Source organism: Trachemys scripta, chromosome 20 (genome assembly GCF_013100865.1).
Source record: "Trachemys scripta elegans isolate TJP31775 chromosome 20, CAS_Tse_1.0, whole genome shotgun sequence".
NCBI classification, from domain to species: domain Eukaryota; kingdom Metazoa; phylum Chordata; order Testudines; family Emydidae; genus Trachemys; species Trachemys scripta.
The window spans coordinates 8,619,003-8,642,344 of NC_048317.1; the positions used below are offsets into that span (position 1 = coordinate 8,619,003).

At 45.9% G+C, this 23,342-nt stretch overlaps 1 protein-coding gene across 2 annotated transcripts in view; it reads left to right on the forward strand.

The window, feature by feature from the left end:
* The window catches only part of NCMAP (non-compact myelin associated protein), a 47,534-nt gene extending 25,313 nt beyond the window's left edge, over positions 1–22,221 (forward strand). For both annotated transcript variants that reach the window (XM_034754357.1, XM_034754356.1), the window contains exons 2-4: positions 17,805–17,900; positions 19,677–19,761; positions 21,453–22,221. In XM_034754357.1, coding sequence (XP_034610248.1) covers positions 17,805–17,900; positions 19,677–19,761; positions 21,453–21,594 — 323 coding nt within the window. In that variant the 3' untranslated portion in view covers positions 21,595–22,221. The remainder of the gene's footprint in view (positions 1–17,804; positions 17,901–19,676; positions 19,762–21,452) is intronic.
* The last annotated feature ends 1,121 nt before the right edge of the window (positions 22,222–23,342 follow it).

The window sequence follows — 23,342 nt, forward strand, 5'->3', positions numbered from 1 at the left end:
TCAACTGTGTGTCTAGTCCAGAGGCGACGCATGGGGGGGGGACAGGCGGGGTCATGTGCCCCTCAAAGTTACTGCTTGGCTTGTACCTGTGCTGAGCGTGCTCAGTAACATCTACTGAAGCCGCTGCCCTGACTCTGCCCCCCCACTATCAGCAGGTTTGGGTCTCATACAGATGTAGAACTCTTTGTCCATGCCAGTGACCTCCTGCCTGTCTGGCTCAGACCTCCTGCCTGTCTGACTAGACCTGCTTAGCAAACAGGAACCACAATCACATCCCCGACCTGCTTAAAAATACATTGAAATCCGCCTCCCCAGCCAACGATCTCATCGAACAGGGTGATGAAACGCTGCCCTGCCTGAAGACATGGGCTGGCCCCAAGGCACGGCTTTAGGATATCTCTACGCTGCAATAAAACACCCACAGCTGGCCAGCGTCAGCTGACTGGAGCTCGAGCTGTGGGACTATACAACTGCAGTGTAGGCGTCCAGGTTTGGACTGGAGCCCGGGCTCTAGTTGTGAGTTTAGCGTTTCTAGTCTGAGCTGCGGCATGTAAATTGCTCAGGGATTCTTACGATCCATTCTCGTCTCTTCAGTTAAAACCACTCCGGCTCTGATTCTGCCCCCAACTATTTCCTCGTCATGTCAGGGAGCGACTAGAGATCCCTGACTAGTGCATGAGTGTCACGGAGTATTGGGGGACTCAGGGCCCTGCACCCCCGGCTTCCTGTGATTCACCATGACTCTCAGCCAGCCAGTAAAGCAGAAGGTTTATTTGGATGACAGGAATACAGTCCAAGACAGGTCTTGCAGGCACAGACAACAGGGCCCCCCTCAGTTAGGTCCAGCTTGGGGTCCCAGGCATCCCAGCCCACTCCCCTTGGGGGGGTCAGAGCCATCTCTGCCTCCCAGCCATCTCTCCAGCCTCCTTCCAGCACTCTGCCTTCAGCCACCCCTCCCACAGCCTTTGTTCAGTTTCCCGGGCCCCGGAGTCACCTGACTTCCAACCCCTCTGGGTTCTCATGTTACAAGCTCAGGTATGTTCCCTCGGGCCGACTCCCATCCCCCGATGCAGACCATCCTAGTCACACTCCCCTGTCAGCATTCCCACACCCCAGCAAGAACAGTCCCAGTTCGTCACAATGAGGTGTTCTTGTTCTGCTTGTTTGTGCTGTTTTGAGTGCCAAGCCCTCTTCCTTTTATCTGAGATTATTGCAGGTGGGGACAATGGTCCTGCCTCGCTCTCTCTGGGCCCAGTGTGCGCTGATCCGAGAGGATTCTGTCTCTGTTTACAGCAGGAGAGAAGAGCTGTTATGTCAATAGCACGGAGCTAGAAATGCCCTTTCAAAAAAGGGCCCTCAAGAACCCTGTGGGATGTGTCTGACAGCAGAACCGACCTGGGTCTATGCAGCTTGCTGGTCTCTCTCACAAATAGTCAAAAGAGGCCTCCGACTCCCCTCCAGTTTTGCCCCAGGCTCGCCCCACACCTGCTCCACTTATGGAGGAGGCAGGATGGTCTGGTGAATGAACTGCAGGACTGCGAGTCAGGAGATGTGGCCTCTGTTCCCAGCTTTGCCAGTGACTTCCTGCCTTGGGCATGTCCCTTAACCTCTCTGGGCCTCTGTTTCTCCATCTGTGAAATGGGGAGGAGGACCCATTCTGCAGCGATCCGAGTAAAGCGGAGATGCTTGCGCCAGTTAAACTGGGTGGGCAAAGCTTTCGGAAGCTGTGAACTCCGTGGCCGCCTCTCAGCAAATGGCGTGCCCCATGTGGGTCCAGCGCTTAGGTCAATCATTCCTGCAAAATCAGTACCACGTGCAGCATACTATTCAACTCCAGGCAGGGAATCCCAGCTCTGCATGCATGTCGTGCTGGAGTCAAAACCCAAGCAGCTCTAAGCATCATGTTGGAACAAGCAGCCTCCAACAACGTGCAGTAGACCCTGGCTCACCCTCAGTGAGTGTAAGGGGGCAGGATCGACCAGGTTCCATGCTAGAGCTACTGCAGAGGAGAGGGTTTAATAACTAGAGTTGCTCAGAAAGGCCCCAGTCATGGATCAGAGACCAGTGTGCAAGGTGCTGTATGCTGTTGAAGGTGCCATCTTTTGCATGAGACATAAAACTAGGTCCTTGCAGCCACAGTGTCAGGGCAACTGCACCAGTATTCCCCCTCTGTGATCCACCAAAGGCCCCCAGTTTAGGCTTCTGGATCCCAGCTGTCACCTCTCTTGGGCAGAGAGCCCTGTCTCATTCCCTTCTGACCAGAAGTTTTAAGGCTGCCCAGCTCTCTGCCTTACCCTGTGATATCCCCAGCAAACCAGACTGCCTAAAAGGCCAGGATCTGTGTTTTGCTTTCTCTCTGAAGGCTATGCCCAGTGTGTTGCCAGCAGTTGCAAGTTACCACCCAGTTTCTTCTAAGCAAGCACATTTATTCTTAAGGTTTCATTGCAGAGAACATGTATTCAAACAATAAATGTTCCTACACACCTGCTCAACGTTCTTACCAGAGACCACCCCAAACTCCAGCCTAGGGTTCTGGTAAATTTTAGTCCTTCAAAAATCCACAACTGACTTTTCCCTGTGGCTACAAGTTCATCTATCTTGGATCCAGAACCAGAACAAAGGCCGAGCAGATCATCTGTTTCTTTAAACAGCTCGGGCCTTTGATCTTGGCTTTCTGTAACAGGTAATCAGCAGATAGTGAGCCTCTCCTCAGGGCATAGCTTCAAAAGGCTGGGATTTTGCACAACCAGAGTTGGGGAATTTGCATTAACTCCTCCCTAGGGATTCCCCGGGAAATCCACTTATTGTCCCTAGAGTCCATATTTGACTGGTACGTTTTCCATATAATCTTTTGAACTCCTAGGTTTTATATCTGCCACATCTCCCCCCTAGAGATGCTACGTACATTCCCAGCCCACATAACACATACGCTTAATACAATAAGTTCGTTCAAGGATATTGCAGGAAATTGCCCTATCTGTCACAAACGCCACCTGTCATTAAAGATCCTTTAATACAATCCTTGGGAAAGGGGACTATGGTAGTATTAGCCCAAAGACCTAGCCAAATTCCAGTGTGGATGATTGCATTGTACCATTCCAGATTCCCCCCACAGTTTCAAGTAGATATGGCATCCTCCTTCACTTCCTGTCCTAAAGTACTTTTATGTAGGGTCGCTGTGCACTGTTAGATAGGTGCTGGGTTCCCAAAATTGGCTGCATTTCAGTTTTGGACAACATGATTCTCTGGATAATGTGTACAAATAGTTTGTAAAGCTAGAAACTAGTGCACGGAATAGGGTGACCAGATGTCCCGATTTTATAGGAACAGTCCCGATTTTGGGGTCTTTTTCTTCTATAGGATCCTATTACTCCCCACCCCATTCTGATTTTTCACACTTGCTGTCTGGTCACCCTCACGTGGAACTTGTTACTATCTAAGAAGTGGAAGTTGAAACGAAAGCCTATATCATTAAGATTGTAAGTTCTTTAATGTAAGTTGTTATAACACAAATATAGCTTAGAGACAAGATACTGGTCATGGAGGCGTGACTAAATGAAACAGGCTACTCGAGATGATTATTTGGGTTATGGTCGTACCCACACTATGGGCTTGTCTAGACTTACCGGGGATCGATGCACGGCGATTGATGCATCAGTTGTCGATTTAGCGAGTCTAGTGAAAACCCGCTAAATCGACCGCAGATCACTCTCCCGTTGACGCCTGTACGCCATCGGATCGACAAGAGTAAGGGGAGTCGACGGGACAGCGTCTCAGATCGACATTGCGTAGTGTGGACCCCAGGGTTAAGTAGAGCTAAGCTACGTCGATTTGAGTTACGCTATTCACATAACTCAAATTGTGTAGCTTACATCGACTTTTCCCTTTAGTGTAGACCAGGCCTATGTATATGACACATGCCTGTCCCCATGAGTTCCCAGGAATTCCTATCATGCCTTTGGAGTTGCTGTTTTTGTCTCTGACCTTGCAAACGCTTAACACATTTGAAGTCTCTCCGTTGCCTTCCATGGTCTTTGGATCAGGCCCAGGGTTTAAGTGCTTGAGTGATTCCATTGAAGTCAATGGGACAGCTCCCATGCTTAAAGTTAAGCATGTGCTTAAGTTTTTGCAGGATTGGAGCCTTGATTCATAAAATTTGTAGTAACAGGTAGTGGAACAGGCTTGTTTTTATTAAAGACAGAGCCCTCACCGCCACATCCCATTCTGATCTTTGTTGACTAGCACTCCTGCTTTTCATAGATCTGCTCGCTGGTAAATATGCGGGGAATTAAATCAAACTTCTGGTTGCTGAGTTAACTATTGAAGGAGCCCTCTGAGCTCCAGGAGCGATATGAAGGAAGTCAAAGAGATTCTTATGTTTGCTCAGCCAGAAAATCTGGTGCCCTGAATAAAGTTTAGAAAAAATATTTATCTATGTTACCAAGAAAAATCACCTCCCAGCCTTTTGCAAGCGTCTCTAACACGTCTCCTGAAGGTGCTGCGGTCACACACCCTTCCTCCGGCACAGCAGGAATTAAAACAGACAAAAAATGGTTCTCCTGCAGGGGCTTTTGAAACTAGAGCTGGGGTCAACAGACTGGATTGAAACTCTGGGGCTGCTCAGCTTTGGATCCAGATTGACACTCGTGGCCAGCACCTAGCTCTGATGGAAACACAAGGGGTTGGGACTTGTTACTATGACTGAAGGTCTCTCAGTAATCTGTCTCTGAGCAAGAACATTGTCTGTGAAAAGTGAATTCACACGCTCAGCGAAAAGGCCCTTGCCTCTTCCGTTTGGCACAAGGAAGAATCAAGCCATACTTCTTTATTCTCTCCTCTTTAGAAGCCGAATCCTGAGCTCACTGAAGTCCATGGCAAAACTCCTGGCATTTGGGGTCCAAGTGCTTTTCTGTGGTGCAAGGTGCTACAGAAGAATTGGCATCACATGGCTATTTCTGAAATACCACCTTGACTCCTGCTAATCCGGAATGAGTCAGCCTGCACGGACCCCACGTAGGTGCTGCAGGGCATTTTTCTTTCCGGTTCCGGCCTGAATCAGTTTCTCAGGATAATCTTCAACTGGAAAATACACAACCCGCACTGTGTGAATGGCTTCTAAACTGTGGCTTGTGATCTGTGTACAGCGCTTAGTGCTAGTCAGTTCTGGGTAGTTTAATCTGATCTGCGTCACCTTGAGGGACCAAGTGTTTTCTTAGAATCCATCCGTGACCTTCGGCACTGACTGTAGAGGTCACCTCTGTACATGAATGTAAGGTGGACAGTCAGGTGTGAGGATGTATTATTGGATTTACTGCTTCAGTCTAACATACAGTGCTTTGAAAGGGGTTACAGAGCAGGGTTTCTCAGCCATTGCCTTGCCTCAAGGATTAGAGAAAATACCTTCACTTCTGCATATCCAACTCTTCTTGTGAAAGGAAGGGGAGCGGTCCCAGAGTTAGTGTATCTGGGGGAACGTATTAGAACACATGGTCTCCGTTTACCTTTTTTATTTTGAGTCCGCTTAAGAGTTGGCAAAAGCCCAGACCGTTCCCTCTTCAAAGCAGGTCTCCTTTCTGAAAGAGCGAAAGCCCATATGCAAGTGTAACCCACACGCCTCCTGGGTGTGGTGGTCTGTCCCATCTAGTGGCACCGAGACCACTTAGAAAGAGAGAAAGCATTAATGAGTCTGCTCTACGGCATTGGCTAACAGCCAGTTGGCTTTTCACTCATGCGGTAGAGGCTCATGTATTAGAAGTTCCAGAGGTCCCAGATTCTATCCCACCCTCCGACGATTGGGGTCCGTTGGCGTTACACAAGCAAGGGGTAAAGCATCCGATTGCCGAGGCCCTCCCCCCTTTGTGAAATCGGGGGATAGTTGTCTACATCTCCGTGGGGCTTAATTAAAGCGTTTTGAGACCCTCTGATGAAGCTACTATTCGTACAAAATTGCTGATGTGCTGGGAGTCGTGGTGCGTGCAATCTGTACATCATTTCCCTTACACCCAGAGAAAGGAGTTCACGTTTTATCTACACTGGAGCTAGAAAGTGTAAATTCCAGCTTAAGGCGACATCGCAGTGCTTGCTCTGATGGAGCTGGCATGCTAAAAATAAATGTCACCGCAGCAGCGTAAGGGGTGGGAGGAGCTAGCCACCCCACGTACCATCCTGCCCGACACACTAGCTGTGTACTTGGGCGGCTAGCCCCTCCTTCCTCTTACGCTGCCGCGGCTACATTTCATTTTTAGCATGCTAGCGAGATATGTCTCCTCGGGCTGGAAATTACACCACCTGCTCAGTGTCGATTAGGGTTGCCAGTTTTGATTGGACGTATTCCTGGAGGTTTCATCACGACATCACCTTTAATTAAAGATTAGCTGGATTCTCCAGGACGACCCTAGTGTAGATGTGCCCTCCATTTTCTGGGGAGAGCAAGGAACCCTTTTGCTATAAAAAGGCTAAATTCTCTTTTGCATTTCCCCCTAGGATTCAAATAAGGCATTTTACATTAGAAACTACCGAAGTCTCATTTGCCAACTCTGAATTGCCATCGATGGGTGCTTGGTTTAATGCTTCTCATGTGCCCAGTCATAACTTAAAAATGTACAGTGCGGCTGGACAAGCAAGGCCCTATTGTAAAGGGGCCTTTTTAATTAAAAAGTGTTGGCAATAAAGGAAACCCGCTAACATTCCTTTCAGGGATATGCTGTATAATTGCTCCCAGGTCTCTGCTGATGTCTGATCCATCATTCAGGCATTGCATGTAAATTGACAGTTTTGTTTAAACAGCAGTTTGGGGCAGATTCAGGGATCTAGGTATTTTTTAAAAAATGAATCATTTTGAGGCTGAAACAATGAAGTAACACAACCTTCTGGCAATGCAACCCTTAGAACGCACAGTTTCTGGTCAATGTCTACTGACCAGCCTTACTGTATAGCCGTATGGTTGCCAAACATACATTGAGCTGCATAGATTTTCTTCTTTGGATGCTGCCTTGGCTTTCACTTTCACTTGGAGTTTAAGTTTTGGGTCCCCTCCCACCTTGTAGTTCTTCTGTAAAATCATCTTTGAGCCAGAGGCGTTTGAGCTCAGCCTAAACTGACACCTTGAACAGTTGATCTCGGCAGTGGAAGTCTCCTTTGGCCCGGGAGGAGTATTTGAGCAGTGTGAACTTTGTAGGGTGATCTCGAACTCAGGAGATCTGGGTTCGATTTCCAGCCAGGGGTCAGCACCACCGTGTTGCGCGACGGACACTTGACAAAATTACCAGACTTAGTGACGGGCATTGGCGGGTCATTCAACCCGTAAAATAGCGCGCACAATTTTCCACACTGAAAAAAACCCAGTAACCTAGCTAGCTAATAATAATAATAATTAATAATAAATTCAACTCACTTTAGGGTTTTTAATGTACTTCGCCACCGCAGCTAGTATAGGGAGACCTCACAAAGGTTGCATGAGGCTAAATTCATTGTTTATGATGCACTCAAATGCTATGTTACTGAGTTCCATGTAAGTACTGAGGGAGATGTTTGGAAAGAGAATGAAACCCTGAGCAACTGCTATGAGCTTCTGAGGGCCCTCAACAGCCATTGACTGTAGTATTAGTTCAAGATCCTCAGGACCTTTCAGGACTGGGCTAACTAACGTCAACTGAAGTTGATGGCACTCAGAAATGTATCCCATGTGTAGTCAATTGTTGTGTGGATATGTAGGTAGGTAGATCAATAGATGAACGCTTGCTATAGCTATGTGTGGGTTTGGTTGGTATCAAAACATCATATGAAATAAAAGGGTCCCCCAGCTGCATTTTATTGGGCTTGCAATTGAGAGAATCTGTTTTACACTTATTCAATATGGAGGAAATGCTTTTGAATTATGAATACTTTTAAAAAATAACTTTTTATAGAAAATCAAAGTTCTGTGAGCTGTACACCAGTAGCAGTTCACTAATAAAAACTATGGGCCAGATTGCACCTGGGCCGTGCATGGATGATCAGTTGTGTGAGAGTGTGGGGAGAGTAATGCTCTTTCCCCCCACCCCTTTGAAGCTCTTTTTAGCATCAGACTTTCATTCCCTTTCCGAATATTTCTCTATGGCCCTCATAACTGCACAACGGGTTGTTGTTGTTATCCCTGTGTGACGGCTGGGGAACTGAGGCCTTGCCCAAGGTCACACAGGAAATCAGTGGCAGAGGCAGAGACAAGAATAGAAATCTGGTCTCTCAGGGACCAACAAGCACCTTCACCAAGACCCTCCTACCACAATGCAGTTCCTGCTCCACTTTCCCACACTCCATGCTCTGCTGACAGTGGGGCCTTGCTGGGCCTCTTTTGGCACAAGGTCGTGGCCTGCCCACAGGTCAGATGCAGGGGGTGAGGTGCATGGCTACTACCCTGAAGGGATGGGGCAGTGTGCGTTCTAACCCTGTGTGTATGGGATTATGCTCCCATCAGGTTCAGTGCCTCCTGGTGCTCCCACTGAGAAGGCCTTGTTCTAAGGGGGAGGGATAGCTCAGTGGTTTGAGCATTGGCCTGCTAAACCCAGGGTTGTGAGTTCAATCCTTGAGGGGGCCAATTAGGGATCTGGGGCAAAATCAGTACTTGGTCCTGCTAGTGAAGGCAGGGGGCTGGACTCGATGACCTTTCAAGGTCCCTTCCAGTTCTAGGAGATAGGATATCTCCATTTATTTATTTATTTATTTACATAGTCTACCAACATGGGACAGTGGGTAAAACTGGTTAATTAGGTAGGGACCCATTTCATTACAGAGACCTGCAGTGCCAACAGCTAGAAAGAACCTCTTTCTTCTTCACCTAGCACCTCTTCTAGCACCTCGGGCGGCTCCCCGTCTCCGCAAGCGACTCCCCATCCCTACTGTTGCTGGTGAAGACGTGGCCAGGCAGCTCTGCCTCGGTTCCCACCTGTCAAATGGGGATGATGCTTCCATTCTCCCATCCTTTCTGTCTTGTCTATTTAGCTTGTAAACTCTTCAAGGCAGGGACTCTCTCTTACTGTGTGTATGTACAGGGCCTGGCGCAATGGGGCCCTGATCTCAGCTGGGCCTTCCGGGTGCTACTGTCGTACAGATTAAGAATAAAGAGCCGTATTCACACAGGGAGGAAGGGGCAGAGTGTGTGGTTCAGTGCTTTAGACAGACGCAGGGAACCAGGAATCCTGCGTTCCAATCCTGGTTATGACATAGACTCCTTCAGTGGCCTTGGGCAAGTCAATTGAGCCCAAGTTTTCAGAAGTGGCCTTTTCTTTTGGATGCCTCCTTGTTTTGGGAGCCCAGCTTTAGACAACCTGTGGCCTGATGGTTTTTTTTTAACAGTGAGGTTCCCATAGACTCCAAGGAGAGTTGAGGGCACTCGGCACCTCTGCAGACTGGATGCATGATGCCCAAACTGGGCCTTTCCCATGACAACCTCCATCTACCATACAGCCTCCTGGGAATTGCCCATCCCAGAATGCAGCTGGTTTCTTTGGATCAGGCCCTTAATGCTGTGGATCTTGTGAGTGGGAGATTAGAGTGGGTTCCTGGGCAGCACTTCAGTCTTTGTGTCAATACACCCCTGCTCCCACCCATATTCTTTTGTCTTTTACCATCACTCCTTTTCTCTTCGGCAATCCTTTAGAGGGCAACCTGCCCGATTTGAACTCCTTAGAAAGTAGCTCTAAATGAGGAGGAGCAAGAGCTTGGCGCGTGATCAGATGGAATCGATGTCTCTCTTAACCATATCTGTAGTGCAGCGGTTCTCAAACTGGTCCACGGACCACGAAATGGTCCGCGAGCTCCATTCAGGTGGTCCGCGGATAGTTCCCCCTAAAATATTAAAATAGGAGTTGTGTGCTTTTATTTGTAGAACAAAAAACCGTTGTTTATTATTACATGGTTTTGTTTATATATAGTACATTTATCCAAAGTGCTTTACAATAGATAGCTAACGGCACAAACAACATTTGGAAAGATCATTGAGTGGTCCGCCGAGACCCTCAGCAATTTTCAAGTGGTCCGCAGGAAAAAAAAAAAGGTTTGAGAACCACTGCATGTAGTGTCTAGCAACTACAGTGAGGCAGGCATTAGAAAAGCACCAGGTGGATTTCAGAGGAGCGCCCTCAGTTATTTCAAATATGACCACTGAGGACTTGGATTTTCAAGAGAACGTAAGGGAATTGGGGGCCCAGCTCTCCATGAAATTTGGGTGCTGGGCTCCTTTTGAAAATCCCGTCCGTAATAATGATTTAAACCAAGAAAGGGGATAGTCCAGCCCTGGCTGTGGGCTCATACAGCAGAACTAGGGTCAGAGGCTACAGGGTGATTGAACAAATAGGAGCTGAGGGCTTTCAGTGCTTTGCTGCTCTTGTCTTCAGGCTGTGCAGGTGGGAGGTTTTTTTTTAATGCTGCTGCTGTTGCTGGATGCAGAAACCACCTGTAGTTTAATGCGATTATCACTCAGCCTTAGGAAGGAAATGAAGTGCTCCTTAATGTGTGTTTAACAACGGCTAAACCTGGAGGGCTTCATGCCAGAGCCTGAGAGACTCTAATGCTTATGTAAAGGCGCTGGTCTGACATCAGGGCACTTAGTACATGGTTGTATTGTTTGCCTGAAGCCACATTTATGCAATAGCTCCTGCAGGCTAATCTGAGCCTAGATTTTTTTTTTTTTTCTTTTTCTCTCTCTCTTCTCCCCAGAGATCTTCCCAAGGTAAATTCAGGCGCATTATTTCGCTGAAGGACATCGTGGTTTTATTTTGCCTTAAGACTTAGGCAGTGGGCCCAGCTGTTGTGGTGGGATTCGTTGTTGTAAGTTGTCCCAGGGGGTGCATGACGGAACAGGCCGTGGAGCCCGTTTGGGTTGAGGTTGGATGGCCTGTCGGCTTATGGGGGAAGAAAAATGGATTTTGTGATGTCTTTTTTTTTTTTTTAGAAACCTCTTTCCCCCCAATGCGTTGAGGGATCTTGCCACAAACACTTGATTGATTCCCTCAAAGACGATAAAACCTGTAACCAAGGGGAGGGCGCCTTAGCCAGTAACGCTGAACGTCAGCGCTGCATGCCAGGGAATGCGGCTGCTTCTGAGAGGTAGTGGGTTGATGGAGACAAGACGCCTGCTTATCCACCAAACACTTAGAGCCACAGTGTGAGCCTTAGCCCTGACCTAGAGGTGAGAGGGTAGTTTGGTTTCTACAGCCAGTTGAATCCTTGGCCTCTCTGGTGGAGGGTCAAGCATGACGTGGGCACCTTTCTATAGGGAATTGGACTGAAACTCTCTGAACTCCTTTCTCATTGGCTGCCCAACAGCCATCAGACAGGAACGAAAGAGTGTGCGGGGCTGGGGCTTTCAATGGGCCTATGGAAGTGAAAAACACCAACCCTCCCATTGGTTCGACAGTCAGGGACGCAGCCCCATGCTCTGGGTGTCCCTAAACTTCTGCCTGCCAGAAGCAGGGACTGGATGACGGGGTAGCTCACTCGGTAAATAGCCCTGTTCTGTTCACTCCTTCTGAAGCACCTGGCACCAGTTACTGTCAGAGACAGGATACTGGGCCAGGTGGACCATTGGTTTGACCCAGTATGGCCATTCTTAAGTGCTTGATCTTGCCCCGTTGCCATCAGTGGGAGCAGGGGAAGCTCCAGAGTAGCCAATCTGGAAGTCGGCACTTCTCATGTTCTTCCCAACCCTGCCAGTGACCAGAGTACAACTGAGGAGGGCAGGTCACTAATTCTCAGCTTCAGGATTCCCCACATGTTAAAAGAGGCGATTAACAACCATCCAGTGGAGCTGGAAAGATTAATTCATTGTACTTTGAGACCCCCAGACTGCAGCTGCTACAGAAGTATAACTGTTATTGCAAGTAATACAGATAGTGTGACCAGATAGCAAGTGTGAAAAATCAGGACGGGGTGGGGGGTAATTGGCAGCTATATAAGACTAAGCCCCAAATATCAGGACTGTCCCTATAAAATTGGGACATCTGGTCACCCTAAATACAGATACAATGGCTGATTTAATATCCAGCTGAATGTCTGGCTATAACACAGCATTTTAAATAGGGACTGGAGCCAATAGGCACTCTTGAACCTTTCCATTATTAGTGTCTGACATAATGACACCCTTTTTTCTGGATTGCTAAGTGCTGAAGTCTGCATCTCTTCCCAAGCAGCACCTGCCTTTCCATCGCAGGAAGTCAGCTCTCGAACGTAAGCTCTTATGGAAGCATGCAAACAAACCCTATATGTTTCCCCACCGCCCTCTTCTATCCTCACCAGGTGTTTCAGGCAGTAGCAGTAGTTGTTTGGCTGGTTAGCTCCAACCCTGATGTTATTGTAAATGAGCATGTCCATTCAGCTTGCAATGCTGGGACTGAGGGGAACAGGGAAGGTTTTATAAATGGATGGATTGCAGTCAGTTGCCAAAACAACCGATGTACTGTATCTGCAAAGGTGATTTAAATGGAAACATTCCAGGGGCTTCGCTCTGCTGGTTATGTTTGCATCCATCTAATGAACATCTGGAAGTATTTCCACAATCTGTGGTCCCTTTTATCTGTAGAATTACACATAAATTAGCAGCTCTGAGGAACCCAGGCGGGTGTGCGTGTACAGAATGAGGTACAGTGCTGTGTGTTTAGTGGAGGGACCATTTAAAATGAATGTTGATAATAGTGCAAACCATAGTACGCCTGTTCCATAGCATCTACCCAGGGCTATTCATCTTCAAAGCACTTTATAGACAAATTAGGACCTGATCCAAAGCCCACCGAAGTCGATGGAAAGATTCCCGTTCAATTCAGTGGTGTTTAGATCATATATTATGGGCCAGTGTGGTCTAGAAATCAATGGCTAATAGTCAAGAATGGTCAGGGATGCAGCCCCATGCTCTGGGTGTCCCTAAACCTCTGACTGCTAGAAGTTGGGACTGGATGGATGACACCCAATTGTGCAAATAAGTAGAACTCTTCCTTGTTTCACAGGTGAGAAACTAAGCAGAGAGGTTTCTCCAAGGCACTGTGGCAGACCGGGGATTAGCCCTCCAGAGTTCCTTGCTGCCACTCCTACGCTCAGAATACTGTCTCTCTCTAACAGGTATTTACAACCTGTATGTTCAGCAGGTTTATGGTAGCAATATGGAAACGAAGTGATGACATCACTTTATTTTCACATGGAGTCCTTGGTATGATTGTTTAAAAGCCAGCCGTGGCCTGTAGACAAAATTCATCCCTGTTGTACACAAGCACGTCCCATTTGACTCCAATGGGGTGTCACTTGCTTAGACCGCAGATGAATTTGGCCCCATAAATGCCTGTACGCCAGCAGCCCTCTATTTACTCTAGGCAGATTGAGTGGCCAGTTGGTAAGTTACTGGTATGGATTTGAACTAGTGACCAAGAACTGACAGATGCAATATCCTGTTACCAATCCTCCGAAATGTCCAACCCTCTCTCATCGGCCATCGTTTGGCATTCTTAGCACACAGTCCAAGAAAATTACCCATCCGGTCTGCACTCTGAAGGCCCTGGAGGGTGTGTTTCCGTAGTCATGAACAGCCTGCTAGTTGGTGAAAGCTGGGCATGACTTTTCCTGAGTCGGGCCCTTAAAGAAATATTTGCTCAGCTTCCCCCCAGCTGTAATGCCTGACTCCCATCATGCTCTCCCTGCTGTCATCTTGAAATGAGAGCAAAGCAAATGCCTGAGATGCCTTTTACATGTTTCTCATTAAACAGGCACATAGTGCTAAGCAACAGCTTTAATTGAAATGGAAATGGGGAGCAGTGGGTGATGAAAAATGCAGCTTTGTGGAGAAGCTACAATATCGTTTTGACACTGAGCTGTCAGGTTTTATCAGAAGGAGTTGCAAATTCTCTGCAAAACTCCATGGTCGAGGACTGGAGCTTTTGGTCCAAAATCCTTCTTTCAGGGTGAAAAGATCTATGACCAGACTAAATCATCATGTTACAAAAGTAACTTGGCCTTGGTTACACAAAGGAACCATTCAGTCAGAGCAGAATGACCCAGTTGTGGATTCTGGGACAGAGTTATTTTCAAAAAAAAATTTTTTTTCAAACCAAAGAGAGTTGAACCATTTGACTGAAACAACCTTGCGATTCTAACGTTTCGCGCTGGGGCAAACATTGGAAAAAACAGCCGCCCACTTCCCCTCTGCCAGTAACTTTCTGAATTCCCATTCTCAATGTATTAAAAAACCTATTAATAGAACTCTTTACTATTGTAACAAATCCATGACTATGAGCTCTCGCTGTGGTGCACAAACTGGACAATTAGCACTTAATAGGGACAGAACTCAGATCCTCCCGCTCCACCAACCAAAGGCCAAGGTTTTCAAAAATCAGAGTGACATTGTGGCCGCGTTGCAGTCACTGGGAGTTTTGCCTTTAACTTTATTGGGGCCAGGATTTCACCTTATGTGCCTAAAGTTAGGCTCCTAAATCTCTATTTAGGCTCTCAAGTGGCCCAATTTTCAAAAGGGCTGAGAATCCCGGTGCTCCATACTTTTAAAGATCACTTACTTGGGAGCCTAACTCTAGGCTCCAGTTTTCATAATCTTGGTCCAGGTTCTTACTACTCAACGACTAAAGCAGAATCACTATTAGCTGCTAGCAGTATAGGGCATATGCTACAAAGTTTAGCTATTCTGATTCCATTAAGCAGAAAGGGGTGTAACACCCACATGGATGCCAGCTCAATGCAGTATTAATACAAATCTCTCCCCCCAAAATATGGCATACATGGAAAGTTATCCATCAAAGACATGGTCTATTTGCAGGAAATGATTGATACCTATTTCTATCATAGATGAAAACAGCAGCCTTTGTCTGCACGGTCTATATATGCCATCCAGGGTACTGCCGTTCTGCTTCATTGCCTTCTCCTGGCCCAATGCATCGCTGGGATAGCAGACTAGGAGACCCACAGTCAGCTGTGTGCCAGGAAGCATACATGCCCTGTAGGTTCCCATGGTGATAGTGGGCTCCCTAGCTCCTGGCACCCAGAGACAACTTGTCAACCACATACTGTGCCGGTACAGTATGTTCTCAATGCACTCACAGAACAATGACCATGTGTTAACAGTCTCTCTAACCCTGCTGCCCAGCCACCTTTACCGTTGCAGCTCTGCCCTTTTCACTCCTCTTCCTTCAATGGCAGGAAGAGCCTTTCTGCTCCCGCCAAGACCCAGGTTCGGGGATTTGTGTTCCGCTTGGTGCCATTGCGGACCACAAACACAGCAGGCAGTACAGCCTCCTGCTCTGTTAACGATGGCAAACCTGACCTCTGCTTTCAGGAGGTAAGTATGGAGACAGAAGTGGATCTATGGTTTTGCAATGATGCGATCAAGCCCCACAGATGGAAGGTGCAGTAGCAGTATAAAGGGTTGTTGTCATGGCAAAAATGTCAGTGAACTGGAGCCTCCTGGCCTCATGAGTGGAGACTTAATCATGTCCCAATTTTTTCCTGAGAGATGGAACCCGGCCACAGCAAAGGCGATTCGAGTCATGACCCCGCGTCTCTTCCCAGAAACTGCACCTGGTGTTTTCCGTTTCTTTGGTAAATTCTGCTTCAGCGAAGCTTTTTGAGGATAGTGTGGAAGGGGGGGAGAGATCTTCAAGGAGCCTCAGTAGCTGGTTGGTTGAGTGTGTGGTAAAGCTGTGCAGCTTATAATTTTTTACCCCATCTCACCAGTTGGTTTCTCGCCATTAAAAAAAAGCCCTATATTGGGCTCTGGGTTAGCTTTAATTTTACAGGACATGAAGCAAACAGATACCAAGAACTTGCCCATAAAGTGTACAATATCCCAGCGGAGCGTAAGAAAACGAGTAAGGCACAATCCTGATCGGTACAGACGAGATTCAGCCAGACCATCAAGAGTTGAGGAATGATTTAATCTCGATAGGTTGGAGGGCATTATAGCTTTAAATCAAAGAGTTGAAATAAATGTTGTGGTCTCTATGAAGGTGTTTGGATCCTTCCACTGTTGAAAGATTATTTTAATGGCTAAGGTTACTAGTAACACACAGAACGCTGACTGGTTTATAAAGTGTTTCCTATATTAACATGTACGGATTGTATGTTTTCCCTGAGAATGCTACCAAATGGAGTAGAAAGAAGAAACAAACTAAACTCTCACAATCGATCCAGTCACAAACATGTCCTGTCCCTCTTCAGACATATTAGTAGGAGTGGGCTGGATTGCATGCTTCATTTCACTTTGCCATTATGGCCCTGTTGCAGTACGTGCCATCTGTAGGATCATAATTGACTGCAATGTGATTTAATTACAGTAATGGGTTTTTTTCCACTTCGGATGAAGAAAGTAATTTGAAGATTTAAATCTTCCTTTGGCATAAAGATTTTTTTTCTTCCCCTCTCCTCAGAGAACTCTAAAAGAAAGAGAGTGCAAAGTATTTTACTTATTATCATAGATACGTGCTGTAGAATCTCATGCATTCTCCTATCTGCCAACCCCAAACCTAATCATTCTTCCAAATCTCTCCTGCCAGCCTTACCTCACTTGTCAGCAAAGATTTAGTGGGGCGAAGTCTCCTAAGGTTTCATTGACATTACTGAACACTTATTACAGAGATTTATCACAAATAATCAAAACCGACACAATTGTCAAAGTAAGTTTGCGGAAGCGGTAGCCTGTTTAAAAATAGTCTTTGTTCGTTTACTGAATCACGAAATTTAGTATCCCTGACTGAGGATTTGTTTCCACTTACCGGGGGATCGACATGCGTTGATCGATCCATGGGGGGTTGATTTAACGGGTCTAGTGAAGACCCGCTAAATCGACCGCAGATTGCTCTCCCGCCGACTCTTGTACCCCACCAGAACAAAAAGCATAAGGTAAGTCGACGGGAGAGTTTCTTCCATTGACCCAGCGCGGTGTAGACACCACAATAAGTCGACCTAAGGTACGTCGACTCCAGTTACGTGAATAACATAGCTGGAGTTGTGTAACTTAGGTTGACTAACCCCATAGTGTAGACCTGCCCTGAGTCTCCCAGTCATTGGTGCAAATCAATGAGGAATGTAATGCAACTGTGTATGGCATATATGAGAATCTTCTATTCTTTTCCAGTTGTTCTCCCTTCATATTCAAAACAAAGCCCCAAAGATTGCAGAGTCACTATTTCAGGCGGTAGTGGTTTGGACAAGTACTGCAGAATACAATTGTTCATGCTAATAGAGAACCCTCTTGTGTTTTCCACTTTCAAGGTCAGAATTGTCACTGTGCCAAGGTTCTTTTGCTATTCCAAATATCAGGAGTTCCAGGCCAAACTGCAATGTGGACTTTGAAACTCAGTGTCTTTGTAGCTTGGTTGTCTGTTGCCACTTGTTTCCAGTTTATGCCATGATTTCTCCTCTGAAACTTAGTACTGTGTAATGGTAAAAATGCATCTTTGGCGGGCATGGAATTTGCTTACTTTATTCCATGTGTCAGCAGTGCTGAACACTGTACATTTTAAGGTGAATAGCTTACTTGGGGCCAGAAGAGTATCCTTACTCACACTGGGTGAAATCATGGTACCTTGAAGTCCATGGCAAAACTCCCCGTGGCATCAGTAGGGCCAGAATTCCATCCATGGTACAGGACTTTACTCTGCAAGTGGTTTGTTCATTTCAACAGAACTATTCATGGTGTAAGGTGATTACAATCTAGCTTTTGGTTAAGACCCAAATATCTGATGGATAATTGTCCAGTTATCTCAAATGGGTGCTGACAGTAGCTATTTCAGTGTTTGTTTGTTTGTTTTTAAAATCATTCTTCTTTCTTTGTCTAGCTGGAATCAAGATGACGACAGCTGCACCACTGGGAAATAATACCCTGTCTCCAACAAATGTGACCACAAAGTCTCAAGAAGAAATTCTTTATCAGAGTAAGAAAAATATTGTGACAATGGATATATTTGAGTTGCATTTTAAATGCCATGTGTCTGGGGAAGATTTTGAAAAGATGTCCGAAAACATTCCCATGTGCAAACATTGTTACACAAGGGACTTATACAAAACTGCCACATCACCCTTTGAAAATTCATCCTCCTAAAGATAATCAAAATTTAAATAGAATAAAATGGATTTTAGTGAGCTTATTTTAAAAAAGTGTCAGTCTTGAAGGTCCTGTTTAAATGCAATTATACGAGTTTTTGATGTGCGTTTTGATTCTTTCAGCTATTAAATAGACACTGACTACTTGAAGAAAGGAAAAAAGTCTTCTGTTACTGATAACTTATTTTTTTATTAATTGTTTTTATTAATCTAGTTTACTTGACATCATTTGCTAGTTTTGCAGAATTTACTAGCCCAGGCACAAAGTCTAGTAACGTGCCCTCTAGTACGAAGATTGTAATGAAAAACATAGGATACGTAGAGCATACATATGATATGTAAGCACATACGTAGGTATGTGCTTAACTTTATGCACAGTGAGTAGTTGTTTATTGGCAGCACCTAGAGGGCCCAGCAGAGATCATAGCCTCATTGTGCTGGGCATCACAGATTCTTGGGGTGTGTCTACACTGCAGCTGGGAGTAGGCGTCCCAGCTCAGATAGACGCGCTAGCTCTGCCCCGGCTATTGCTAAAAGTAGCAGAGTAGCCAGGGATAGTACGGGCAGCAGCTCAGGTTAGCCGCCTGAGTACAAACCCACCTGGAACCTGGGTGGTTAGCTTGAGCCGCTACTCTTGGCTACACTGCCATTTTTAGCATGCTAGCAGAAGTGGAGCTATTGTGTATCCATCTGCAGGGCCGGCTTTAGCAAGTGCAGGGCCCGATTCCTGGGGCGGCACTTCAGATTGCCGGCTGGGGGAGGGGGGACCGCAGGGCTTGCCGCGCCCCGGCCGGCGCTCTGGCCAGGAGAGCGGGCCCGCGGGCTGGCTGGCGCTCTGGCCAGGAGAGCGGGGCCGTGGGGCTTGCCGCGCTCCGGCCGGCGCTCTGGCCAGGAGAGCGGGCCCGTGGGCTGGCCGGCGCTCTGGCCGGGAGAGCGGGGCCGTGGGGCTTGCCGCGCTCCGGCCGGCGCTCTGGCCAGGAGAGCGGGGCCCCCGAAGACGACTGCCGCCGGGGTGAGTGCGCGGGGCCCGATTCCGGGGAATCGGGCGAATCGGCCTAAAGCCGGCCCTGTCCATCTGCCCAAGCTAGGAAGCACGTTCCCAGCTGCAGTGTAGACATACCCACACTAAGGGAGAGTTCCTGCCCCAAAAAGATGAAACAGACAAAGGGTGGAAGGGAACACAGAGGTACAGAGAAGGGAAGCGACTTGCCCAGGGTCATATAACTGGTTGGGCAGAGCCATAGGTCTCCTGAATCCCCACCCACTGGATCAGACTGTCTCTCAATGGGTTTGTTTACTTATTGTATTTCCTTCAGCAAAGATTAGGAAAACAGACCAGTCAGTTTGTTTTATTTTAGTCAGTTTTACTCTCTAATTCTTAAGCGCTAATTCGGTGCCACGGTGTTTGGAGTTAAGCCTTTGCCTGCAGAGTTTGCACCTCAAATCACTGTTTTTCCGGAATAAAAATAAAAATGGAAACAGGTTTTGGAAATCTTTTTCTCTTTAAACATGTAATTTAAATTAAGCGGGCAAAGTTTTGTTCAAGCAATACAATAAAAGCTATTTAAACAAAACATGCTCAGTCTTTTTTCTTGCCCCCCTCGTAGGTTCCGGAGCAATCGTAGCTGCCATCGTAGTTGGAGTGATTATTATATTCACAGTGGTTCTGCTCATGTTGAAAATGTATAACAGGTACATGGCTTTGTTCCTAATTTCTTTTATGTAGCTAAGGTTAGACAGGATAAACCGAAATCACTGCCATGTGCTTAGAATTTCTCAGGTCTATGCTGTCTCGCAGGCCATTTCAAGGACTTAATTGCCGAAATTCCAAGGATTTAAAATTACAATACACATTCCTGATTGTTCACTTGAAATTTCAGACATCATAACCATGCTCTCTTGCAACCTTGAAGATCTTGTCTTTTTCTGTTCTTTCCACTCTGCTAGCACTGGTTTCCTTGCTGTCCTGCCTTCTCCTCTGCCACGCTTTCTGATATCTCAACTTCAGAACAAAACATTTTAAATTCCTTTTGCATATGCCTCTTGATGTCTCTCTCTCCTTCTGCTATTCTGCTGTATTTAAAAACTGTTTTAGATGCAGTTTTCATGAAAGATTCTACAAGAAACAGAAATGTAACTTCCCCGTCCTCCTCCTTCCTAGTTCCATTTCCTTTCCCTCTCATCCTGATTGCTGGCCCTTCCTGCCCCCTGCTGCTCCACTACCTGTGCTGCCTGTCCCACAGCAGCAAACTGAAACTGACCAGAAATCAGGTCAGTTTCACTTTGCTCCAAGCAGGATATTCAAAGTGGATTTGTCTGTTTTTACATTGTTGCTTTCCATGATACAAAAAGCATAAATGAATGCAAGTCTAACAGAGGCTTTTTGCATGCCAGCCCCAGGTTTTGTCTACCATTTTCTGGCATATGCTGCCCTCTGGTTACCTGCTGCTTCCAGATGAGGCAACTTAAATGAACCAGGTTATCTTCATGAATCCTGAAGGAGTTTGTGTCTTCAGTTTTCTTTTTGTACCTGTGGTGACAGAAGCCTGCTGCCTTTTGTCTCAGTGGAGGATACAGATGCCCACATGTTAGACAGGGCAGATGGGCTTCCTGTTTGTTTTCAGGTGCTAATTATCTATAAATCCCTAAATGACTTGGATCCTGGCTGAAATTTTTGGAAGTAAAAATGTATTTGAAAAATGGCCTTTTTCAAAAAGTAAAATCTTTGCAAAACCTTGACTTTCATTTTTCATGACGCTTATTCAAATTTTTTCATTCAGCAATAAAATAAACTTGTAAAAACTGGGGGGGGGGGGGGGAGAAACAAAAAAGATCCATTTCATACCCCGCAAAACAGTAACAACTTTGAAAAATTTTCAAAAAACAATGTACTCTTTTTTTTTCAACCTGCTGTACTGGTCATTTCCTCCTCTTCCCCATCCCCCGTTACAGTTAGCCAGCTGTAATGCTCTCACTGCCTGTCTCCAAGGATTAACTCTTGGAGCACGCAGCAGAAGATTCTTGGTGTTGGCCCCTGTTCTTTGGAACTCATTGCCCACATTTAGCAGAGTGGGGCAACAGAGAGCTGCTGCTTCTGGCATGTTCGTGGAGGAAAGTGAAGAAGGGTGTAAATCTAAAACTCTTGTCACCACACTGATGAACCATTAGTAACACTGGGTTTCAGTTAAAATCTTGGGATGAAATCTTGGCTCCACTGACTAAAATGGCAGGAATTCCCATTGACTTCAGTGTGGCCAGGATTTCACCCTTGATGTTCAATGCACCATGATTCTTGCCATTTTCCCCCAGACAGGACTTAGAATAGGAGAGCCCACACCCGGACAAGTAGGAAATGATGATGAAATTTTAATTTCTCTTTACAGACACATGAGGGCAAAACGAGAGCTGGAACCCACAAGTACCAAAGTCAAGACCCCACCTACTTTCGGTCAGAACAGTACCAATGCTAATCAACCCACAACAGTAACTATCATACCAGTGGACATCCATATGCAGAACAGATGACTGTGGACGTTGGCCCTACCTATGAGAGATCACTCTCCTTGAAGAATGAGACATGACAACCAGACTCTTTATTCACATAGACCTGTGACTCTTTACCAGAGGAGAATTGGCACTGGTACAGTGACTACGTGTGGAGTTGAAACCAAGGATTATGTGGGTAACTGGCCACGTTTTCTTTTAGTAGAAGGAAAAAATAAAATGCTGAGCACCTTTGTATGGCCGATCTAACAATGTGATGGCATCATATCAACAGGAAAATGAAGAGTCTTCTTTTCTCTGTAGAAGTTAAGTGGCAACAAATGGCAAAAATACCCTTTAGATGGGTCAAAAGATGCACACTCCTGTATTTAGTGTCCTTGATCAGTCATGAGCAGTTTGGTGGGCTCTCTTTTCCTCTCCTGCAGTGATCAATAGTGATGAAGATGAAAGATCTGGATGTAAAGGCTACAACTATGCTTCATTCTTGGATTTGTTATGCTTGTATCTTTTTATTTTTATTTTAAGCATGAGGAATAACACGTGAAGTAACAAAACTGTATTCAGACTTCACTGGCCTTTCTGATTCCCAATCAGATACATACACATGGATTCAGATAAAACAAGGTATGAATGTGATGTGCTTTTTTTTAAAAAAAAAAGATTTGATGTGTTTTAGCAACTTGACAGAATTTGTCAGTTTCCAGCTGAATCCCTCTTGTCAGGGATTTTAACTCAGCAGCCATATTTGTGCTGGGTTCTCAGTTTGGGAGCACTTATTTATTTTATTTTTTTTTCCAAATGATGGGATGGGGAGAAAAATCCAATTCTATTTTTAAATTAGAAGAGGGTCAAACAGGAAGAGAATGAAAAACTAGTGATATTTTGTGTGTGTGGCTGCTTTTCTTTAAAGATAGACTTTTAAAAAAAACAACTGAAATGTTGCAATCCGTAATGTAGATTACAGACTTTGGCTTTTTTTTTTTTTTTTTTTTTTTTTTAGAAAAATAAATTATAAAAGCAACGACAAGCTATTTGGTTTTGCATGAGTAACTGTTGTGGGTGTGCAGTAATTCAACAAAAATTTCCCAAGGATTTTTCACAGGCCCACTGGGTGCACACACAAAAGCAGCATTGTTACACTCTCTATGGCCTATTGTGTCCATGATCTACATGTTAGAGCGTCCCTAAACATTAGCTAACAGAGTAGACAGCAATGGTTCAGAAGAAGGCAGTGTAGCCTATTGATCTAATAATTCACCTTGTGCAAAAGCCCCTATATAGCGATGCACATGATAGAGTTCTAAAGAGCATCAACCCCATCCTTCAACTTGCCCAGCCTCAATGTTGCAGCACAAGCCACACACTGGAATACCCAGGCACAACAGAGAGTGAACTGACTACAGTGTTAATCTCTGGGTCTGAATTCACTTGGTTTGGTGGGTTTAAATTACATTCATGGTGTTGTATTAAAAGAGAATGTTTTGGGTTAATACAGACTTATGTACAGAATATCAGGTTTGGAAGGGACCTCAGGAGGTCATCTAGTCCAACCCCCTGCTCAAAGCAGGACCAATCCCCAACTAAATCATCCCAGCCAGGGCTTTGTCAAGCCTGACCTTAAAAACCTCTAAGGAAGGAGATTCCACCACCTCCCTAGGTAACCCATTCCCATGCTTCACCACCCTCCTAGTGAAAAAGTTTTTCCTAATATCCAACCTAAACCTCCCCCACTGCAACTTGAGAGCCGGCTTTAAGCACAAAAAAAGCTA